Source organism: Megalobrama amblycephala, linkage group LG5, assembly GCF_018812025.1.
Source record: "Megalobrama amblycephala isolate DHTTF-2021 linkage group LG5, ASM1881202v1, whole genome shotgun sequence".
In the NCBI taxonomy this organism is placed as follows: domain Eukaryota; kingdom Metazoa; phylum Chordata; class Actinopteri; order Cypriniformes; family Xenocyprididae; genus Megalobrama; species Megalobrama amblycephala.
Genome location: NC_063048.1, coordinates 8,063,399 through 8,082,110, shown reverse-complemented (window position 1 = coordinate 8,082,110; position 18,712 = coordinate 8,063,399). Strand labels below are relative to the sequence as shown.

Here is an 18,712-nt window from a genome sequence, read left to right as displayed (position 1 = left end):
CAGCGGCGTTATTAATATTCATGAGTTCGATTCGGCACAAAGAACCAGCTGTTATCTCGCGCTGGAGTTTTGTTTTGTTACTTCGACTCCTTTTCCTGTCCTTTAATAACGAAACATTTTATATTATACTGAGTTCTTTTCTTTGTATTAATGGTTCAATTAATTTTCAAAGATAGAAAAACATTATAAAAAATAAAAATAAAGAATTATAAAGATAAAGTGGTGCATTTCTAACGATAAAGCGAGTAAAATGAATTCAACCCCAACTGTTGTTTATTTTAGTGAACCATACCATACCATAAACATATGCTATTTACGAAAACTCAAGTGCATATTAAAAATAATGCCAGTGATCTTGTGACATGACTGCCCATTTAGCAGGCGATTTTCACCCATAATCAGTGTATAAAACACTAACTGTTGTAGGAACAGTTCGCCTGAAGCAAAATACAGCGATAAAAGAGCAATTGTTAATCTCAGTAATATTGTTCAACTGCAACCCTCGTGTTACAAATCGAGATTCTTATTGTTTCGGAGTCCCTTTAATACTCAATATAGTCTTTTCAAAATGAATCTAATGATATTGAGTGTGTTATACAGTCTGCATTATCTCTCTCTATGGGTCTGTTGTAATCACGCAGTACGTGCGCTACACGTGCTCGCACACGCGTGGAACCCGGAAGTCTTCTGCAGTGTGATTTCTAGTTCTGCTTGTGCTGTTCTTATAGACGCTACACTCGTAATTGCTCGTTATAATAACTGCTTCTTAACAATAAACTGATATCGAGGTGACTGTTCGTGATGGATGATACAATTTTAAGTTTGAAGACACAGCTCTTGGAAAGAGAGAGGGAGATTGCAGCTTTAAAGAAGAAACTTCATCAAGTGGAAAAGGTCTGCAGTCGTTATTCTGAGCAAATATTCAGATAGCAAAGCCTTTGTGTGATTATTTACTGTTTAACCATTATTTTTATGTGTATGTTAATGTCAGACACTTAAACTCAACCTTATTACAGTTATCTTTCTGAAGGCATACCATTGGAACATATACTAAAGGCATGGATTAATAGAACAGCTCAAATTATTTATTATTTGTTGGACAGAATCATATTTTTTAAAATAGAAAGGCACCATAGAATGACAGAGATAATTATGGTCAAATATATAAGAAGAGCTCTTCTCAGTGCAGAGCATTTTCTTGTCTGAAAACTGAAAAAGTGTCCTGCTTCTCTCCCTTTTTTCAGGGAAACTCAATATTAACAGAGTTACAGGAGAAAGTTGCCAATCTTTCACCGCTGAAATCAAACGCAACACTGAACAATGAGGACATCATGAGATACAGCAGACAGCTTCTCCTACCAGAACTGGGGGTTAAAGGTTAAACTATATTTTGGCTTTAAGCTTTATTATGTAACTCATTTTCTTTTCCTTTCTTTTCTTTGCATTATATAAACAAGTATCTTTTCTCCACAGGCCAGGTTGCCATGAGTAATACATCTGTTCTGGTTGTGGGATGTGGAGGTTTAGGTTGTCCTCTTGCGCAGTATCTGGCGGCAGCTGGAATAGGTAAAGTGAACGTGTGTTTATAATGTACATAGTGCTGTATAGTATAGGAGTTTATCTGTACAAGTAAGACCCTGTTTATGCCTGGTTTTAAAGGATTAGTTCACTTCAGAATTAAATTTTCCTGATAATTTACTCACCTCCATGTCATCCAAGATGTTTATGTCTTTCTTTCTTCAGTCGAAAAGAAATTAAGGTTCATTCCAGGATTTTTCTCCATATAGTGGACTTCACGGGGGTTCAATGGGTTGAAGGTCCAAATGTCAGTTTCAGTGCAGCTTCAAAGGGCTCTACATGATCCCAGATGAGGAATAAGGGTCTTATCTGGAGGAACAATCAGTCAGTTTCTAAAAAATAATAAAAATGATATACTTTTTAACCACAAATGCTCATCTTGCACTGCTCTGCGATGTGCCACACATTACGTAATCATGTTGGAAAGGTCATGCGTGACCTAGACAGAAGTACCAATCCAGTGTCTACAAAGCGAGCATGCAAAGACTAAGTCAAACGCCCTTTACAAAAAAGGCATGTAGAGCCCTTTGAAGCTGCACTGAAACTGACATTTGGACCTTCAATCCATTAAACCCCATTGAAGTCCACTATAAGGAGAATAATCCTGGAATGTTTTCATCAAAAACCTTCATTTCTTTTCGACTGAAGAAAGAAAGACATGAACATCTTGGATGACATGGGGGTGAGTAAATTATCAGGAAAACTTTATTTCTGAAGTGAACTAATCCTTTAACAAGCATTTTCGTCAATCGGATCACAAGTGGACGACACTAAATACAGGTGTAAACAGGGTGTAAAACGTTTTCTCGCTTGTCCACTTCCAGAGGTAGTTGAAAACGCATTCAACCGCATTGCATTCATAGTGGAAATGCCCATGTGATCGAATGTGTTCGAACAGCCACAAAAGACACCTACTCTCCGGCTACTGACACAGTGCGTAAACATTATGGGAAGCACGCTGGCCAGACGGGGTTTAAACTTTGTCGGCTGAAGACCCAAGTTTGGTTTGAAGACAAAAAACATACCAAGCACAATGTTCTCTCACCATTCCTGATTTCTAACACACGCTCACAGTGTTCGCTGAGGTCTGAAAACGAAAGCTGCTCTCCATGCTTTTTCATAGTGTCCTTTCACGTTTGTATGTAAATAGTGCAAACATATTGTACATTAGATCAAAAGATCTGAAAAAGCCTATTCATTTACCCGCCCAAAGAAAAAATCAGGACAGAAGTGGTTGAAAGTGGACAAAAGAAATTGATTAAAACACCAGGTGTAAACAGGAATGTGTCTGCCTCGTCTACTTGTGATCCGATCATACAAAATGCATCTTAATACTGGGTGTAAAGAGATCCTAAATTACATGTATCCCCCTGGCTATTTGTGGCAGTACTAACTCGCTGAGTAGCATTAATTAACTAATTGTACTATCTATAGATTTAAGGTAGGATTAGGGCAATTTATAGTTATTACTATAGTAATTACATGTAACGTGTAACAAGGACACTGTAAAATAAAGTGTTACCCACTTTATTTTAGGGTCTCTTTTGTCTTTTGTTAACATTAGTTAATGCATTAGCTAGCATGAACTAACAGTGAGCAATATATTTTATAAGCATTTTTTAATCTTTGTTAACAGTAGTAAAAAGAATATATATATATATATATATATATATATATATATATTACTCACCTTCATATCATTTCACACCCGTAAGACCTTCATTCATCTTCAGAACACAAATGAAGATATTTTTTATTAAATCCGATGGCTCAGTGAGGCCTGCATTGACAACAATGACATTTCCTCTCTCTAAGGATCCATTAAGGTACTAAAAACATATTTAAAACATGTGAGTTCAGTGGTTCAACCTTAATATTATAAAGCGACGAGAGTATTTTTGTGTGCCAAAAAAAAAAAAAAAAAAAAAGACTTTTCAACAATATAGTGATGGGCCGATTTCAAAACTGCTTCGGAGCTTTACGAATCGAATCAGTGACTCGGATATCCTATCAAACAGCTAAACTGCTGAAATCACGTGACTTTGGCGCTCCGAGTCACTGATTCGATTCGATTCGTAAAGCTCTGAAGCAGTTTTGAAATCGGCCCATCACGAGATATTGTTGAAAAGTCGATATTTTGGGGTTTTTTTGGTGCACAAAAATATTCTTGTTGCTTTATAATATTAAGGTAGAACCACTGTACTCACACGAACTGATTTAAATATGTTTTTAATACCTTTATGGATCCTTAGAGAGGAAATGTCATTGTTGTCAATGCAGGCCTCACTGAGCCATCGGATTTCATCAAAAATATCTTAATTTGTGTTCTGAAGATGAACGAAGGTCTTACGGGTGTGAAACGACATGAGGGTGAGTAATAAATTACATTATTTTCATTTTTGGGTGAACTAACCCTTTAATTTAAGATAAATTTTTTGTTTGTGTCCCAAAGCTAACACTTTCATGAAGACGCAGGCCACAGCTGTAATTGTAGTACTGTGGCACTAGTTGGCAGTTGTTAATGTAGTTTGTGTTTTCAGGACGTTTGGGTCTGTTGGACTATGATGTGGTGGAGCTGAGTAACCTGCACCGACAGGTGCTTCATTCAGAACTGACTCAAGGTCAGCCTAAAGCCCTGTCTGCCGCCCAGGCCATCAGCAGGTACCATCTTACCTCACAAAACAAGGAGAGGTGTGAACGACTGAGAGTTGACGGCTTGTGATCTCTTCCAGGTTGAACTCGACGGTTCAGTGTGTTCCGTATCACCTCCAGCTCTCCAGAGAGAACGCCGTACAGCTCATTCAACAGTATCCACTCATTACCTGCTATTGAAAAGTGCATCTTGAACTTTTCTACAGATCTGTACAGTAAAACCCATTCATGTGGCTCCTTGACTTTGCGTCTTCATGTATGACATTGTGGCAGACTGTTCGGACAACGTTCCTACACGGTACCTCGTGAATGATGCCTGTGTTCTGGCCCGCAAGCCTTTAGTGTCAGCGAGTGCTTTACGAATGGAAGGACAGGTGAGCTCTGTTTTCAGTATCTGAATCAAACCTGCAGCCAGTGAGCTGTACATTGATATTTGAAGTTTTTATTTACAGTATTTGATTACACATTCTTAAAGGGACAGTTCAGCCAAAAATGAAAATCCTGTAGTAATTTATTCACCCTCATGTTGTTCCAAAACTGTAAGACTTTTTTTTTTTCTTTTGTAGAACATAAAATTCTTGTTTTTTTTGTCTATACAATGGAAGTCAATGGGCTGCAATGTTTTTTTTCAAAATATCTTCGTTTGTGTGGTTCCGATGAAAGAAAGTTGAGAAAGAAAGAAAGGACAAGAACAAAGAAAGTACAGATGAATTTTAGTGTATTTATAAAATCATTAAGGACCACTTTTTCATGTCCAATACAGATACCGATTCTGCAGCCTCAATTATCTTCAGATTAAATTATTTAAAAATTATATAATATAACTTAATATATTAAATTATTTACAGTACTATGTAAAAGTCTAGTATTTTCACCAGAAAAGCCAGTTATTTATATCTTTTGCTGTAGTGTGTCAGTAGGAAATATCAATTTACATTTCCAAACATTAATTTTACCATTATTTGTAATAATCTAGTAAGAGTTTTGTATACACAAGGAGTCTAGCAACTTTTTTGTAACCTAATTTTATCGTGAATTGTTTTAAATAAACAGTGTCTTTCTTTACAAAAAAGGCCACTTCTTTTGATATTAGTGTTATTACATTGAGTGTAATTTTCTATAAGTGCCTATAGAAAATCATCAAACCCTTTTGAAATAGCTACTTTATTTGTCGTACATCCTGAAATCAAAACCCATTCCAAAAAAACAAACAAAAAAAACCCTTTGCCAGCTTTATTTTCAAATTTTACCTTACAACAAAAAAGAATAACGTTGTTGGAAAAGTCATCAGTCCACTCATTTAATACTTCGTAGAGCCACCTTTTGCTTTAATTACAACCGTTCATCTTTTTGGATATGTCTGTACTAGTTTTGCACAACTAGATTTGGGAATATTTGCCCATTCTTCCTTGCAGAATTGCTCAAGTTCAGTTAAATTCCGTGGTGAGCGGCAATGGACTGCTCTCTTCAAGTCCACCCACAGGTTTTGGGATTTAAGTCAAAACTCTGACTTGGCCACTCAATGACATTCACTTTCCTATCCTTAAGCCATTGCGTTGTTGTTTTGGCGGTATGTTTAGGATCATTGTTGTGTTGGAAGGTAAATGACATGCCTATCTTTAAATGTCCAGCAGAGTGACACAGGTTTTCCTCAAGAATTTGGATGTACTTGGCGGCATCCATTTTCCCTTAAATCTTGACCAATCGCCCAGTCCCTGCTGAAGAGAAACACCCCTACAACATAATGCCGCCACCACCATGCTTCACAGTAGGTATGGTGTGTTTTGGGTGGTGTTCTGTGTTTGCTTTTTGCCAAACATAGCACTTGGTGTTCAGTCCAGAAAGGTCAGTTTTGGTATCAGACAATAGCACAGAAATGGCATCAGAGTCTTTCAGGTGTGTTTTTGCATAGTGCAAACAAGACTCAGTGTGGCATTTTTTCAGGAAAGGTTTCTTTCTTGCCACCCTGCCATACAGGCCAGCTTTGTGTAAAGCTTTTGAGATAGTTGTCACATGCACTGACCAACTAGTCCCAACTGTAAAGCCTTGCAAGTCCTTCAAAGTTGCTTTTGGCTTCTTGGTAGCTTCTCTGATCAATGTTCTCCTGGCTCCGTCATCCAGTTTGGATGGGCGGCCTGATCTAAGCAATGTGTTTGTGGTGCCATATGCTTTCCACTTCTTAATGATGCTCTGAACAGTACTCAGAGGGACAACTATGTTTTTGTATAACCTTCTTCTAACGTGTGACTTTCTACAACTTTATTTCGGAGGCCGTTTGAAAGCACTTTCCTGACCATGGTGAATTCGTTGCAGAACCATGCTCTACTAACAGTGGAATCAAGAAACAGCTGGTTTTATTCTGAAGTAATCAAAACCACTTCAGTTGATGTCAGGTGGGGCAATTAGCCTGGTGTTTGATCTGGAAGTTGCACCTGAGCAAGTTTATAATGGGATACCCTAAAGGGCCTGATGACTTTACCAAACCAGGTATTTCACTAATTAATTTTATTTTCACACTGATGATGAGGTTTATAACGTACATACAGCTCAAAAAAGTTAGACTTAATTTCTTTTCCAGGGTTATGTGACAAAAGGGTTAAGATTTTCACAGGGTATGATGACTTTCTATAGGCACTGTACATACACACACTACTGTTCAAAAGTTTGGGGTCTCTGAGATTATTTTGAAGTAAGTCTCTTATGCTCACCAAGGCTGCATTTGTTTGATGAAGTATACAGTAAAGTCAGCAATATTATTATTTATTTTATTCTTTTTGATTATATGTTAAAATGTAATTTATTCCTGTAATCAAATTATTATTACTTCATATGATTTTTCAGAAATAATGCTAGTATTCTGATTTAGTGCTCAAGAAACATTTTCTTATCATTATCAATATGGAAATCAGTTTAATATCTTCTTAATAAACTTTTTTTTTCCAGGATTCTAAAAAAAACCCTGCAGCATTTATTTGAAATAGACTTGAAATAGATTTGTAGGAATGTAAATGTATTTATTGTTACCTTTGATTAATTAATGCATTCTTTCTGAATAAAATGATTAATTTCTTCCAAAAAGAAAACAAAATCTTGCAGACCCCAAACTTTTGAACGATAGTATATATGCAATTTGATTCAGTGTCTTTTGAGTTAATGGGGAGATCTTGATGATTTAAATGTTTCTCTTGTAGCTCACAGTGTACAACTACAGAGGAGGGCCGTGTTACAGGTGTTTGTACCCCTCACCACCTCCTCCTGAGACTGTCACCAACTGCTCTGATGGAGGGGTTCTGGGAGTGGGTCAGTCTGCCTCTACTTGACACGATTTTAGTTTCAGAGATTGCTGCTTCTTCCTCTTCATCATCATCTTCTCCACCACAGTGTTCTATATTTATTTTAGCCAGAACTACTGGCTTATTGCACAGAGTCCATTCAAACTTTGTTTTGTAGATAGTTTCAGTCATCTGTAGTGTGCCATCTGCTGTTGGTTTTCATAATTGTTCAATTTAAAGAGGCCATATTATGCCCTTTTACAAAGTCTTGATTTTGTTCTTGGGCTCTACTAGAATAGGTAAAAAAATACATTATTTTTCACATATTTTTCATATTTTCAGAACCTCTCTTCCCAGTCTGTCAGTAACGCTCTGTTTAGTTCCGGTCTCTATGAATCTTCTGAAAAGCACAATGTGCTCTGATTGGTCGGCTGAACCAGTGTGTAGTGAATGGTCAAGTGCTTCATTCGTGTTTGGGAAACCATAACCACCAGTTTAAACACACTACTAACTAACTCAACCAGGCCCCGGCCCTTTATTCTGCGTATTCCTTGGGCGTAAATTATTTAAATGAGGAATATTGTGACATATTTATTCCCGGAAGAAAACTCAAGACTATGATGGAATAGCGAGTAGAGAATAGAGAATAACTCCCTGCTGAAGTGACTTTGTAACTTAGCAGAGCTTTTTTGTGCTCAAACAGCACATTACATACTAAAGAGAGTTGAACATGTGAAAAAGCATAATGGGTCCTATTTAAGGTAATTTAAGAATAAAGTTTGAAATTCACTGACTTTGTTCGCTAGACAACGGAAAGTAATGATGTCATTGTAACATTTACTTACTAAATTGTAGTTGGTCTTCCATACTGAATTTTGTATGGCGTATGCTGAGTGTCTCGACAAAGGCGAAGCTTCTCTTTCTTTCACACAAAACTGAAGCCTAAATTCTTTGATGATCTAAAACGACAATACTGTTCCTATTTTGCAAGCACTGATATGTCCTTTTTTTGCTGTAGATCTTACCTTGATAACTTTTTTTAAATGATCAGTCCACTTTCAAATAAAGTTTTCCTGATAATTTACTCACCCCCATGTCATCCAAGATGTTCATGTCTTTCTTTCTTCAGTCGAAAAGAAATTAAGGTTTTTGAAGAAAACATTCCAGGATTTTTCTCCTTATAGTGGACTTCAATGGACTCCAAACGGTTGAAGGTCAAAATGACAGTTTCAGTGCAGCTTCAAAGGGCTTTAAATGATACCAGACGAGGAATAAGGGTCTTATCTAGAGAAACCATCGCTCATTTTCAAAAAAATATGACTGTATATGCTTTATAAACACAAATGATCGCCTGGCATGCGCTTCCGCTTTCCATATTCTTCAAAAAGCTTGCGCTGAATGTATACGCCTTCCCTATTCTATTACGGAAAAAATGGAACTGGCGCTGCGTTCATTCCGTAAGTAGAATAGGGAAGGCGTAGGACATTCAGCGTAAGCTTTTTGAAGAATACGAAAGTGCACTTTTGGCGGAAACACTTGGAAGGCGATCATTTGTCTATATAAAGCATATACATTTACATTTTTTTTTTCGAAAATGACCGATCGTTTCTCTAGATAAGACTCTTATTCCTCATCTGGTATCGTTTAAAGCTCTTTGAAGCTGCACTGAAACTGTAATTTTGACCTTCAACCGTCTGAAGGCCATTGAAGTCCACTATAAGGAGAATAATCCTGGAATGTTTTCATCAAAAACCTTAATTTCTTTTCGACTGAAGAAAGAAAGACATGAACATCTTGGATGACATGGGGGTGAGTAAATTATCAGGAAAATTTTATTTAAAAGTGGACTTTAAGTTATCTCTGACTTTTAAAAAAGTGAATATGAATTCTTCTTCTGTAATGATCCCATAATCCCATTATTATAAGTTCATGTTGCAATGTTCTGTATTGTAAGTGTCTTGTTTTGATACTTTGCAGTGCCTGGTATAATGGGCTGCCTTCAAGCATTAGAAGTTCTGAAAATTGCGTCCGGCCAAGGATGTATCCTTTCTACTCTTAATGACATCCTAAACTGAAACAATTACAGCTTTCAAGCACACTTATTACCATACTGTAGGCATAACATAATGAACGAACTCCTTAACTGCTCAGTTCAGCCTCATTTGAGCAGCAGCTGTTGATGTTTGATGGCCAGGAGGGGCGTTTCCGGTCCATACGGCTGCGGCCCAGGCAGGCTGAGTGCGCGGTGTGTGGAGAGACGCCCACGGTCACAGAGCTCCAGGACTATGAGCAGTTCTGTGGCTCCGCCGCTACGGATAAGGTCTGAGGATGAGGAAATCTCCCACTTTCCTTCCTATAGTCATAATAGCTGTGGTTGATTATGTCACACACTTATTATGGAAAGTGTGTTTTGCAGAGATTGCTTGCGTTGCGGCTAAATGCCACTCTTGAGCTTTGAAGTATATTTGTGTAATATAGTTAATTACAGGTTGGCATAAAATTCTGAGATTGCATTTCACTGTTTTTATTCATTTTGAAGAATTCTTGAATGTTTTCATGCAAGTGAGATAATAAATTCATGTTTGCATTTAGTCTAGAACTACAATAACCATCATGTTCACACAGTGCACACAACACCTCTACACCTTATTTCTCTCAAAGATATCAGTCAATAAATGTGAAAAAGTAACTTAGATATTTTGTTGTAAATTGAAAAAGTAATGCATTACTTTACTAGTTACTTAAAGTAATCTGATTACATAACTCGTTAAGTGTAATGTAGTGTAATTACCCCCAACACTGCAGCACACATTGAACGTAACTGTATTATTAAACATAGGAAAATAATTTTATAAGTATTATTAAACTTAGGAAAAGGAAACTTTTTTCATCCACGGCAAACACATTCAGTCAAAAATCAACTCTAAAACCAAAAAGGTTTAAGGTAAAGTCTGAGACGGGAACCTGATTTGTTTTAAATGATGTGTAATGAAAACCGCTGCTGATTTATTCTGTTATTTCTGTTTCATTTCATTTACAGTGTCGGAGGCTGAATCTTCTAACCAAAGAACAGAGAGTCTCTGTGCAGGTAGTACAGTTATTTGTCATAATTCTGGCCATGCAGAGGAATGTAATGAGGGGAGTTTGAATTTCCATTTGGTAGTTTAGATTATATCTTTAGCAGAACCGCTCTATGTTAGCCAGTTCATTACTGATTTTTGTGGAAGTGTGTGCAGCTGGTCATTATATAAAGCAGATCTGGTCTGTCACCTTGCATTTCTGTGTAGCTTCCCGCCTCAAATATTGCACATATATTTGTCTTTCATTACAGGAGTATAGAGCCATTTTGGACAGCTCAACCCCTCATCTCCTCCTTGACGTACGGCCCAAAGTAGAGGTGGACATTTGCCATCTGTCAACCTCAATCAGTATCCTTTCCCATGATCTCCCTGCAACAGTTTAGTATTAGATATTTGCTTCATTAAAATATACATAAGTTTAACCAAGTGAGTCAGAAGTGCACTACAGAATTTCAAATGTTCCTAATTAGTTGCGCCTGCTAAGGTGTTATACTATTATTATTATTATTATGAGTTTGTTCAAATCCCTAACCAAAAACCTACTGTAACTCGTCCTTCATTCATTTTCAATTCATTTTTAATTTTATGTTAATGCTGCAAATTACCTATATGATTAATGTTGTACTAGAAAGTGTACTAGCACTTTTTTTAGAAGCTTTTCATCACATCTATACTGGTTAGCTACACTACCGGTCAAAAGTTTGAAATAATTAAAGGTGCCCTAGAATCAAAAATTGAATTTACCTTGGCATAGTTGAATAACAAGAGTTCAGTACATGGAAAAGACATACATTGAGTTTCAAACCCCATTGCTTCCTCCTTATGTAAATCTCATTTGTTTAAAAGACCTCTGAAGAACAGGCGAATCTCAACATAACACCGACTGTTACGTAACAGTCGGGATCATTAATATGTACGCTCCCAATATTTGCATATGCCAGCCCATGTTCAAAGCATTAGACAAGCCAGTATTAACGTCTGGAGCAGCACAGCTGAATCATCAGACTAGGTAAGCAAGCAAGAACAATAGTGAAAAATGGCAGATGGAGCAATAATAACTGATATGATGCATGATATCATGATATTTTTAGTGATATTTGTAAATTGTCTTTCTAAATGTTTCGTTAGCATGTTGCTAATGTACTGTTAAATGTGGTTAAAGTTACCATTGTTTCTTACTGTATTCACGGAGACCAGAGCCGTCGCTATTTTCATTATTAAACACTTGCAGCCTGTATAATTCATAAACACAACTTCATTCTTTATAAATCTCTCCAACAGTATGTAATGTTAGCTTTAGCCACGGAGCATAGCCTCAAACTCATACAGAATCAAATGTAAACATCCAAATAAATACTATATACTTTCATGATCCGATGCATGCATGCAGCATGAATGACGAACATTTTGTAAAGATCCATTTGAGGGTTATATTAGCTGTGTGAACTTTGTTTATACACTGTATTATAGTCGAGAGCTCGGGGGGGGCAGGGAGCGCACGATTTAAAGGGGCCGCAGCCTGAATCTGTGCATAGTTAATGATGCCCCAAAATAGGCAGTTAAAAAAATTAATTAAAAAAAATCTATGGGGTATTTTGAGCTGAAACTTCACAGACACATTCAGGGGACACCTTAGACTTATATTACATCTTGTGAAAGAACGTTCTAGGGAACCTTTAAGATTTTTTTAATCTTTTCGAAAGACTTATGCACATTTATTTGATCGAAAATACAGTAAAAACTGTAATATTGTGAAATATTACATTTAAAAAAAAAAAAAACTTTTGTATTTGAATATATTTTAAAATGTAATTTATTTCTATGATGGCAAAGCTGTCACATGATCCTTTAGAAATCATTCTAATATGCTGATTTGCTGCTCACTTATTATTATCAGTTCTTATTATTATCAATGTTCAAAACTTTTGTACTGCTTAATATTTATGTGGAAATCATGTTACCTTTTTTTTTCAGGATGTGTTGATGAAAAAAAAAAAAGAACAGCATTTATTTGTAAAAGAAATCTTTTGTAACATTTTAAATTTACTGTCACTTTAAATTCATTTAAAGCATCCTTGCTGAATAAAATGATTGATTTCTTCTTCTTTTGCTGCTTCTTCTTAAACTTTAAATAGTAGTCTATCACAGTTTCCACAAAAGTATAAGCTGCACGACTGTTTTCAACAGTGATATTAATAAGTGTCATGTCTTTCTTGTGCACCAAATCAGAAATTTAAAATACATTAAAATAGAAGAGTTCTTGTTAATTGTAATATAGTGCCCAATATTACGGTTTTACTGAATTTTTGATCAAATAAATGCAGAAGAGACTTAAAAACATTAAAAATCTTAATTGTTCCAAACGTTTGACTAGTTGTGTGGCTATTGCCTCTCAGACAACTTACCAGTGAGTCAGATTTCATACTGGCTAATGTATTAAAAAAGTAAAATAAAAATATTTTACATGTATTCTTTACACTATCACTGCAAAAAAGTGTAATACATAAATGTTAAAATATTTAAACTCACTAAATTATATATAAGGAAAACAAAAGCACAGTCTAACTGTTAACAGAGGTGGTTCTGCAGGAACACCCATATTCTCTCAACTCAACACAGTAACATGTTACTGTCATTTCTTTTTCCTGTTAATGTAAGGGACTCTTTATTAAGATCGCATTACAAATTCTTGTGTAAAGTTTATGATGCACGAAAATGCATATTTTAAGCTAAATTTTTGGGCTAATTTCTCGCTACAGGCTCTTCATGCTACAGCACACATACTCAACTAGTTGACAGTAGCCAAGTTTCCATCCACTTTTTGCGCTGTTTTATCGACAAAGTGAATGTGTGAAAAAAAAGATTCAGTCTCCAGACTGTTTCCACCCAGTTGGCCTTTTATCGATACAATGGTTTGTATAATAATGATGGCATCCCTAAAAAAACCCACATTGTCAGATAAGTTTTGTTGTAGTGCTTAAAAAAATCTGCCCTTGATTCATTTCCATTCATAATTTCACGTATATCGCAAATTATATCGTATCTCTTGCATCCCAAATATTTGTAAAACACAGAGAGTAATGAGACAATTGGAATTCACTATTTTCTATTTTCATGAATAATAAGCCTAATAATAAATTAGGAAATATTAGGAAATCAAAAATCACGGCGAAGTGGGACAGCATGGAACAAGTGCCTTTATGTGACGAAGCCCATGGGTTTGGACACAGGGCAGCTCATTTGTCCTGTACACAATTTTAGGGTCTATAAAAAAGATTGGTACAGTGAAATGTTCGGGCATCTTTATTGTAAGCCTCAAACTTGCAGTCAAGCCAATCGCGGTTTGACGTGGCCGTGCCCATTCGGTCTGGTTTCAGAGTTGTTCTCAGATTTTTTTTCTTCATAGACAGATGCAGCTTTTATTTGTTTAGACCTAAATGTAACTTTTTTAAATGATATAGCTTAACTGATGCAATCCTAACAATTCTTAAATTCATTTAGAGCTTTTTGGATTCAACCCACTTTATTATCCTAATTTGTTTGAGATAAAATTATATTACATATTAATAAAGAGTAGTCCTGTTTATAAAATTATTTTATTGACAAGCATGTTTGTGATTTTCATTTGTCAAGTATCCAGCTTCTGAGCATGAAATCATAGTTTTATGACATTAATTTTTTTTATTCAGATAGAGAAGTAACGTGTATTTTACTTTTCTTTTTGTCTGCATTGGAAACGTATTTTTGACGAGCTGCAGAGATTTTCAAGGCACTATATTTTCCTCATCCATTTGAAACAAAACTTTATTATATAGGCTATTATTAAATTGTATATGCCTACATAACTTTATTTTATTAACAAGTACTTCATTATAAAGACTATTAAGATCAATACTTGATCATCAAGCCATATTCAGAAACAGGTGCAGTTTTAGCTGTTATTTTTCTGATGAACTTTTATTAGATTGTAGATTGAAAAGAATGCTTGGAAATAGGGTTAGACTATTATTTTTAAAATGGGAGCAACGTCTGCCTATTCAGAATGTATGCACTGTAAAAAATATTGTTGCAATTAGCTATCGCAACTTAAAAATTATCATCAGAATAGCTTTCCCAGATTTAACTTAAAATAACTCAAATATCCAAGTTGTCGCTTAATACACTTTCACATTTTAAGTTGACTAAATTTAAAATGTTAAGGCAGCATGAACACTTTAAGTTAAGACATTTTTTTGTAGTGTACAGAATGCAATTTGACTTTTTCATCTTCAGAATAAAACAAATGATACATATTAAATGGAACATCAAATTATGATGTGCAATCAAGAAAAAACATACAATTACAAAAATAAGGATGAATGATGTTTGAGAGGTGCATCTTACACTGTAAACCCAAATGCTCAAAATACTTAATTGATTTGAGTAGGACAAACTTAAATTTAACAAATTAGTTCAGTCATGGTGACAAGTAGCGCATGCGGCTTGGTTTGAGATCAGGTATGTTACATGTTTTAAGTTTCTGTACTCATTCAATAAGTGCACCATGCTTTTGTTAACATGTTAGCAAATTAGCAAGTTGGCATTTTCAAAATTTTCTTATTTGGGTTGACAATGAAGTAAATAACTCATTTGATTTGGAAGACCTCAAAATAAAAAAGTTAATTAACTAAATATTTTATGTTAATTGCTATCAAAATGTATGAGTTAGCTAACTCAGTACTTCAAGTTAGGAGCAGTTATCATGCATGAGTACTACAAACTCAAAACGTGATATTTCTGCTTACTTAAAATTGGGAACATCATAACTCAAAAAATTGTTGTAACTGATTACCTCAGATTTTTTGAGTTAGCCCAACTTATTCTGGTTTACAGTGTATTCTTACCAATTGTAATAAAAAAATTGTTATGCCTATACAATTTAATAATATGAATGTAATAGATTTAATGCGCCTTTGAATATTACAGAAACGGTGCTTTAACGGGAGCAGAATATAGGCTAATTCTGTCATGTGACACCAAATTTATTTGCGTTAAAGCCCTTTTTCTTGACAAAAAGTGTTTCCAAACTAATTTTGCACGACATTTGAAGTATCAACATAGAATTTATATGCTAAAGATAAATGGAAAAAGATTGTGTTGGCATTTTCAAAAAATTATCAATAATTGGCTATCGATAATCAGCTTCCAAAATCCTTGGATGGAAACCTGGCTATTGAAATGATCACCCACCATAATGACCATTTCACTTAGCGGGTGTTCATTTTGTACTCTCGTTTCTTCATGTTTTTGGTCCGGTACTGTAAAGAGCCAGATCTGTAGTAGACCTTGTGTAGTGCGAGAAGAGATCTGATTGGTTCAGAATCTTGGTGCTTTAGAATCCTGTGAGCAGATTTAGTGATTATTTCGCCTGGTTATTTAGTGTGTGATTTTTTTAGGTGGCGTGAGAGTTAATTCCTTCAGTTTAATTTTCTTACCTTGCATGACAGACATTCCACTTGCTAGTTTAGAGGATAGAAAGGCTGAGCACATCACACTTTTAAAAGATACTATTAGCAACCTCAAACAACAGATGAACATCAAATCTCAAGTCCCAGGTAAGAACCAACATCGTTTTAGTTATATTCCATTTTTTGGTCATTAATGTTTAACACTCCCTTCTCCTGCATCTCAGTTCTTTCTGCTCAAACAAACGTGGTGGTGAAAATTAAGTGCGCACTGAACGCCACTATGTGCAGGCATGGAAATTGATGGTGTTGAGCCGTACATAGTGATCCTATCTTTATCCACAATAAGCGCTCGACTGTATGCCAAATGCCATCCCTCATTAGACGTGTTGAGTATTCTGAGCACAGAGGAGGCGTAATCTGAGTTTTCTCAAGCTAATTAAGCATTTGGGGCAGAGTATTGACAGCTACCTCGATTTTCTTGGATGGACGATGAAGGTGGTGATGATGAGGTTGCTAAGCGATTATTTTCCAACACAGAAATGGCTTAGTCATCAGATAAAGCTGGCCTCGTGTTGAATAATCATGTAGTTTTTAGTCTTGTATTTTTAGATTTGTTTAAAAATGAGATGAGTCTGTTTAAACTAATCGTATAAGCCTTGATTTCTTTCTTTACATCAAAGAATACTGAAATAAAATCTAATTTTATAAAGCAATAATAATAAAGCACTAATAACTGTTTTGAACATTGATAATAATAACTATTATCAATATTTGAACATCAATAAAAATTGGTAACAGCACAAGTTCAGCCTATTAGAATGATTTCTGAGGGATCATGTGACCGGCAATCCAGCTTTGCCATCACAGGACAAAATTAAATTGAAAAATATATTAAAATAGAAAACAATTATTTTATGTTTTAATAATATTTCACAATATTACTGTTTTTTTTTTTTTTTTTTTTTTTTTTTTTGCTCAAATAGATGCAGCCTTTGTGAGCAGAAGAGACGTCTTTCAAAAACATTTAAAAAATGTGAATTATTCCAGAGTTTATGTATGCTTGTACACACACACACACACACACACACACACACACACACTGTATATGGGTCAATGACATGACGGGTAATTTTTTGTCCAAGGGCGTTAATAATAATAATAAACAAAGATATGACATCAAAAGTATGTAAGGTAGTACAATCTCTTTTATTGAATCCAAAATGTTTTTAATTATATTTTGCTCCATATAAAGGTATTTTAAAGATTTTTAAGAGTCAAAAGATCATTCGGTTTAACCGTACAAAGGCAAATACAGTCATTTAATTTGTGATTAAAATATCTTAAAATGTAATAAATGTATATATTTTTTATTCTGGCATGATTTTATAACATCATATATCAACATAGTGCAAAATGGTATTAAAATTATGTGTAGAAGTCGTTGCTTTGTTATGAGAAAGAATGTCCGGAAAAATGAATTTCATTGAATGTCATTGAGAGTAACCAAATATAAAATGACCAAGTCATGCGGTCAATATCATGTGACAGGATGTGACATCACTCAGACACCTGCAAAGGACCACATGGTCGTGAAGCAGAGTAACTAACTCTCTTTTTACTATTTGAAAAATTCATGTTTTCATTCATGCGCATGTCCCTAAACATCAGGTCATTCGGTACCTCCACTATAAAACATGGATAATGTTGTAATATTTTAAAAACTTGTACTAAATATAAAATGTTTGACTGTCCTTTTGCTAGCTAGCTAGATATCAGCCTGTTAGCATTGTTTGAAAATATCGTCATTCGGTATAACCAAAAGTGTCATTTGGTAAAACCGAAATTTTGGTTAAACCGAATGACTTTTTTTGGTGACAAATTTTGTCCATCTTGTAAAAAATGACTAAAAGCAGTGTTAAACTCATTGTTAACAATAAATAAAACTTCGAAATTAATTATATCTCCATTATGTTTTTTTTTTTTTTTTTTACAGTTTTAAAAACCTTATTCATCATTGACCCGTATATATATAATTTGGCAAATAATTTTTTGATAAAACGCTTCTTGTGCTGTATTATTGGAGTGAATGAGCTTGGACTGAATAATCTTAATTTTTCTGTATGTTTTCTTTTATTGTCTTATAGTGTTTGTGGTGTGCAAACTTGGCAATGACTCCCAGAAGGCAGTTCAGCTCCTGGAGAAAATGTCTGGCCTGGAAATTGAGCAGATCACTGTGAAGGACATCAGTGGAGGATTGATGGCCTGGGCGAAGAACATAGACCGCTCTTTTCCTCAATACTGACCGTCATTAATCGCCTGTGCTGATTTCATGAACGAAAGCAATAAAGTTCGAATTATTTTCACTTTTAGTCTATTTACTTTTAGTCATTTTACTTAATTTATGCTATTATTGGTTTGATTCTTTTTATGGCACCTCATCACTCCCCTGCCTTTTTTTTGTTGTGTCATTTAATGTGTGTAATACAATCTGATTTCTCATTTATATTGATTCTAGTAGTTATTCTTACTCTGCATTTAATTTAATTTCATACTAAGCTACTCAAATAAATATTCATTATAGTTATTATCCCATGGTAAATTTTATAAAGTACATCTGTAGTGATCATTTACAATGTAATTGTGATCAGGAGTTTACAATATTAAGTGTATGTAAACTTTACCT

The 18,712-nt window shown here is 35.0% G+C and overlaps 1 protein-coding gene across 2 annotated transcripts; it reads left to right on the top strand.

Moving 5' to 3' along the window:
• Positions 1-626: 626 nt before the first annotated feature.
• On the top strand, positions 627-18,392 carry mocs3 (molybdenum cofactor synthesis 3). Of its 2 annotated transcripts, XM_048190550.1 has the most exons (13): positions 630-894; positions 1,245-1,377; positions 1,474-1,566; positions 4,119-4,239; positions 4,311-4,385; positions 4,487-4,604; positions 7,422-7,530; positions 9,480-9,542; positions 9,659-9,822; positions 10,543-10,590; positions 10,834-10,930; positions 16,069-16,176; positions 18,174-18,392. In XM_048190550.1, exons 1-13 carry the CDS (start codon positions 802-804, stop codon positions 18,329-18,331), a joined length of 1,380 nt encoding a protein of 459 aa, XP_048046507.1. In that variant the 5' UTR covers positions 630-801; the 3' UTR covers positions 18,332-18,392. The 2 variants fall into 2 exon arrangements, with proteins under 2 accessions (XP_048046508.1, XP_048046507.1); XM_048190551.1 differs by lacking the exon at positions 16,069-16,176 and having other exon boundaries at positions 627-894; positions 10,834-10,959.
• Positions 18,393-18,712: the final 320 nt, after the last annotated feature.

Excerpts from the sequence above, each read along its gene's own strand:
- mocs3 (XM_048190550.1), top strand. The coding sequence starts at position 802 with ATGGATGATACAATTTTAAGTTTGAAGACACAGCTCTTGGAAAGAGAG. Across the intron at positions 4,605-7,421 it reads CTTTACGAATGGAAGGACAG|CTCACAGTGTACAACTACAG; the intron begins GTGAGCTCTGTT and ends TTTCTCTTGTAG. Across the intron at positions 16,177-18,173 it reads CATCAAATCTCAAGTCCCAG|TGTTTGTGGTGTGCAAACTT; the intron begins GTAAGAACCAAC and ends ATTGTCTTATAG.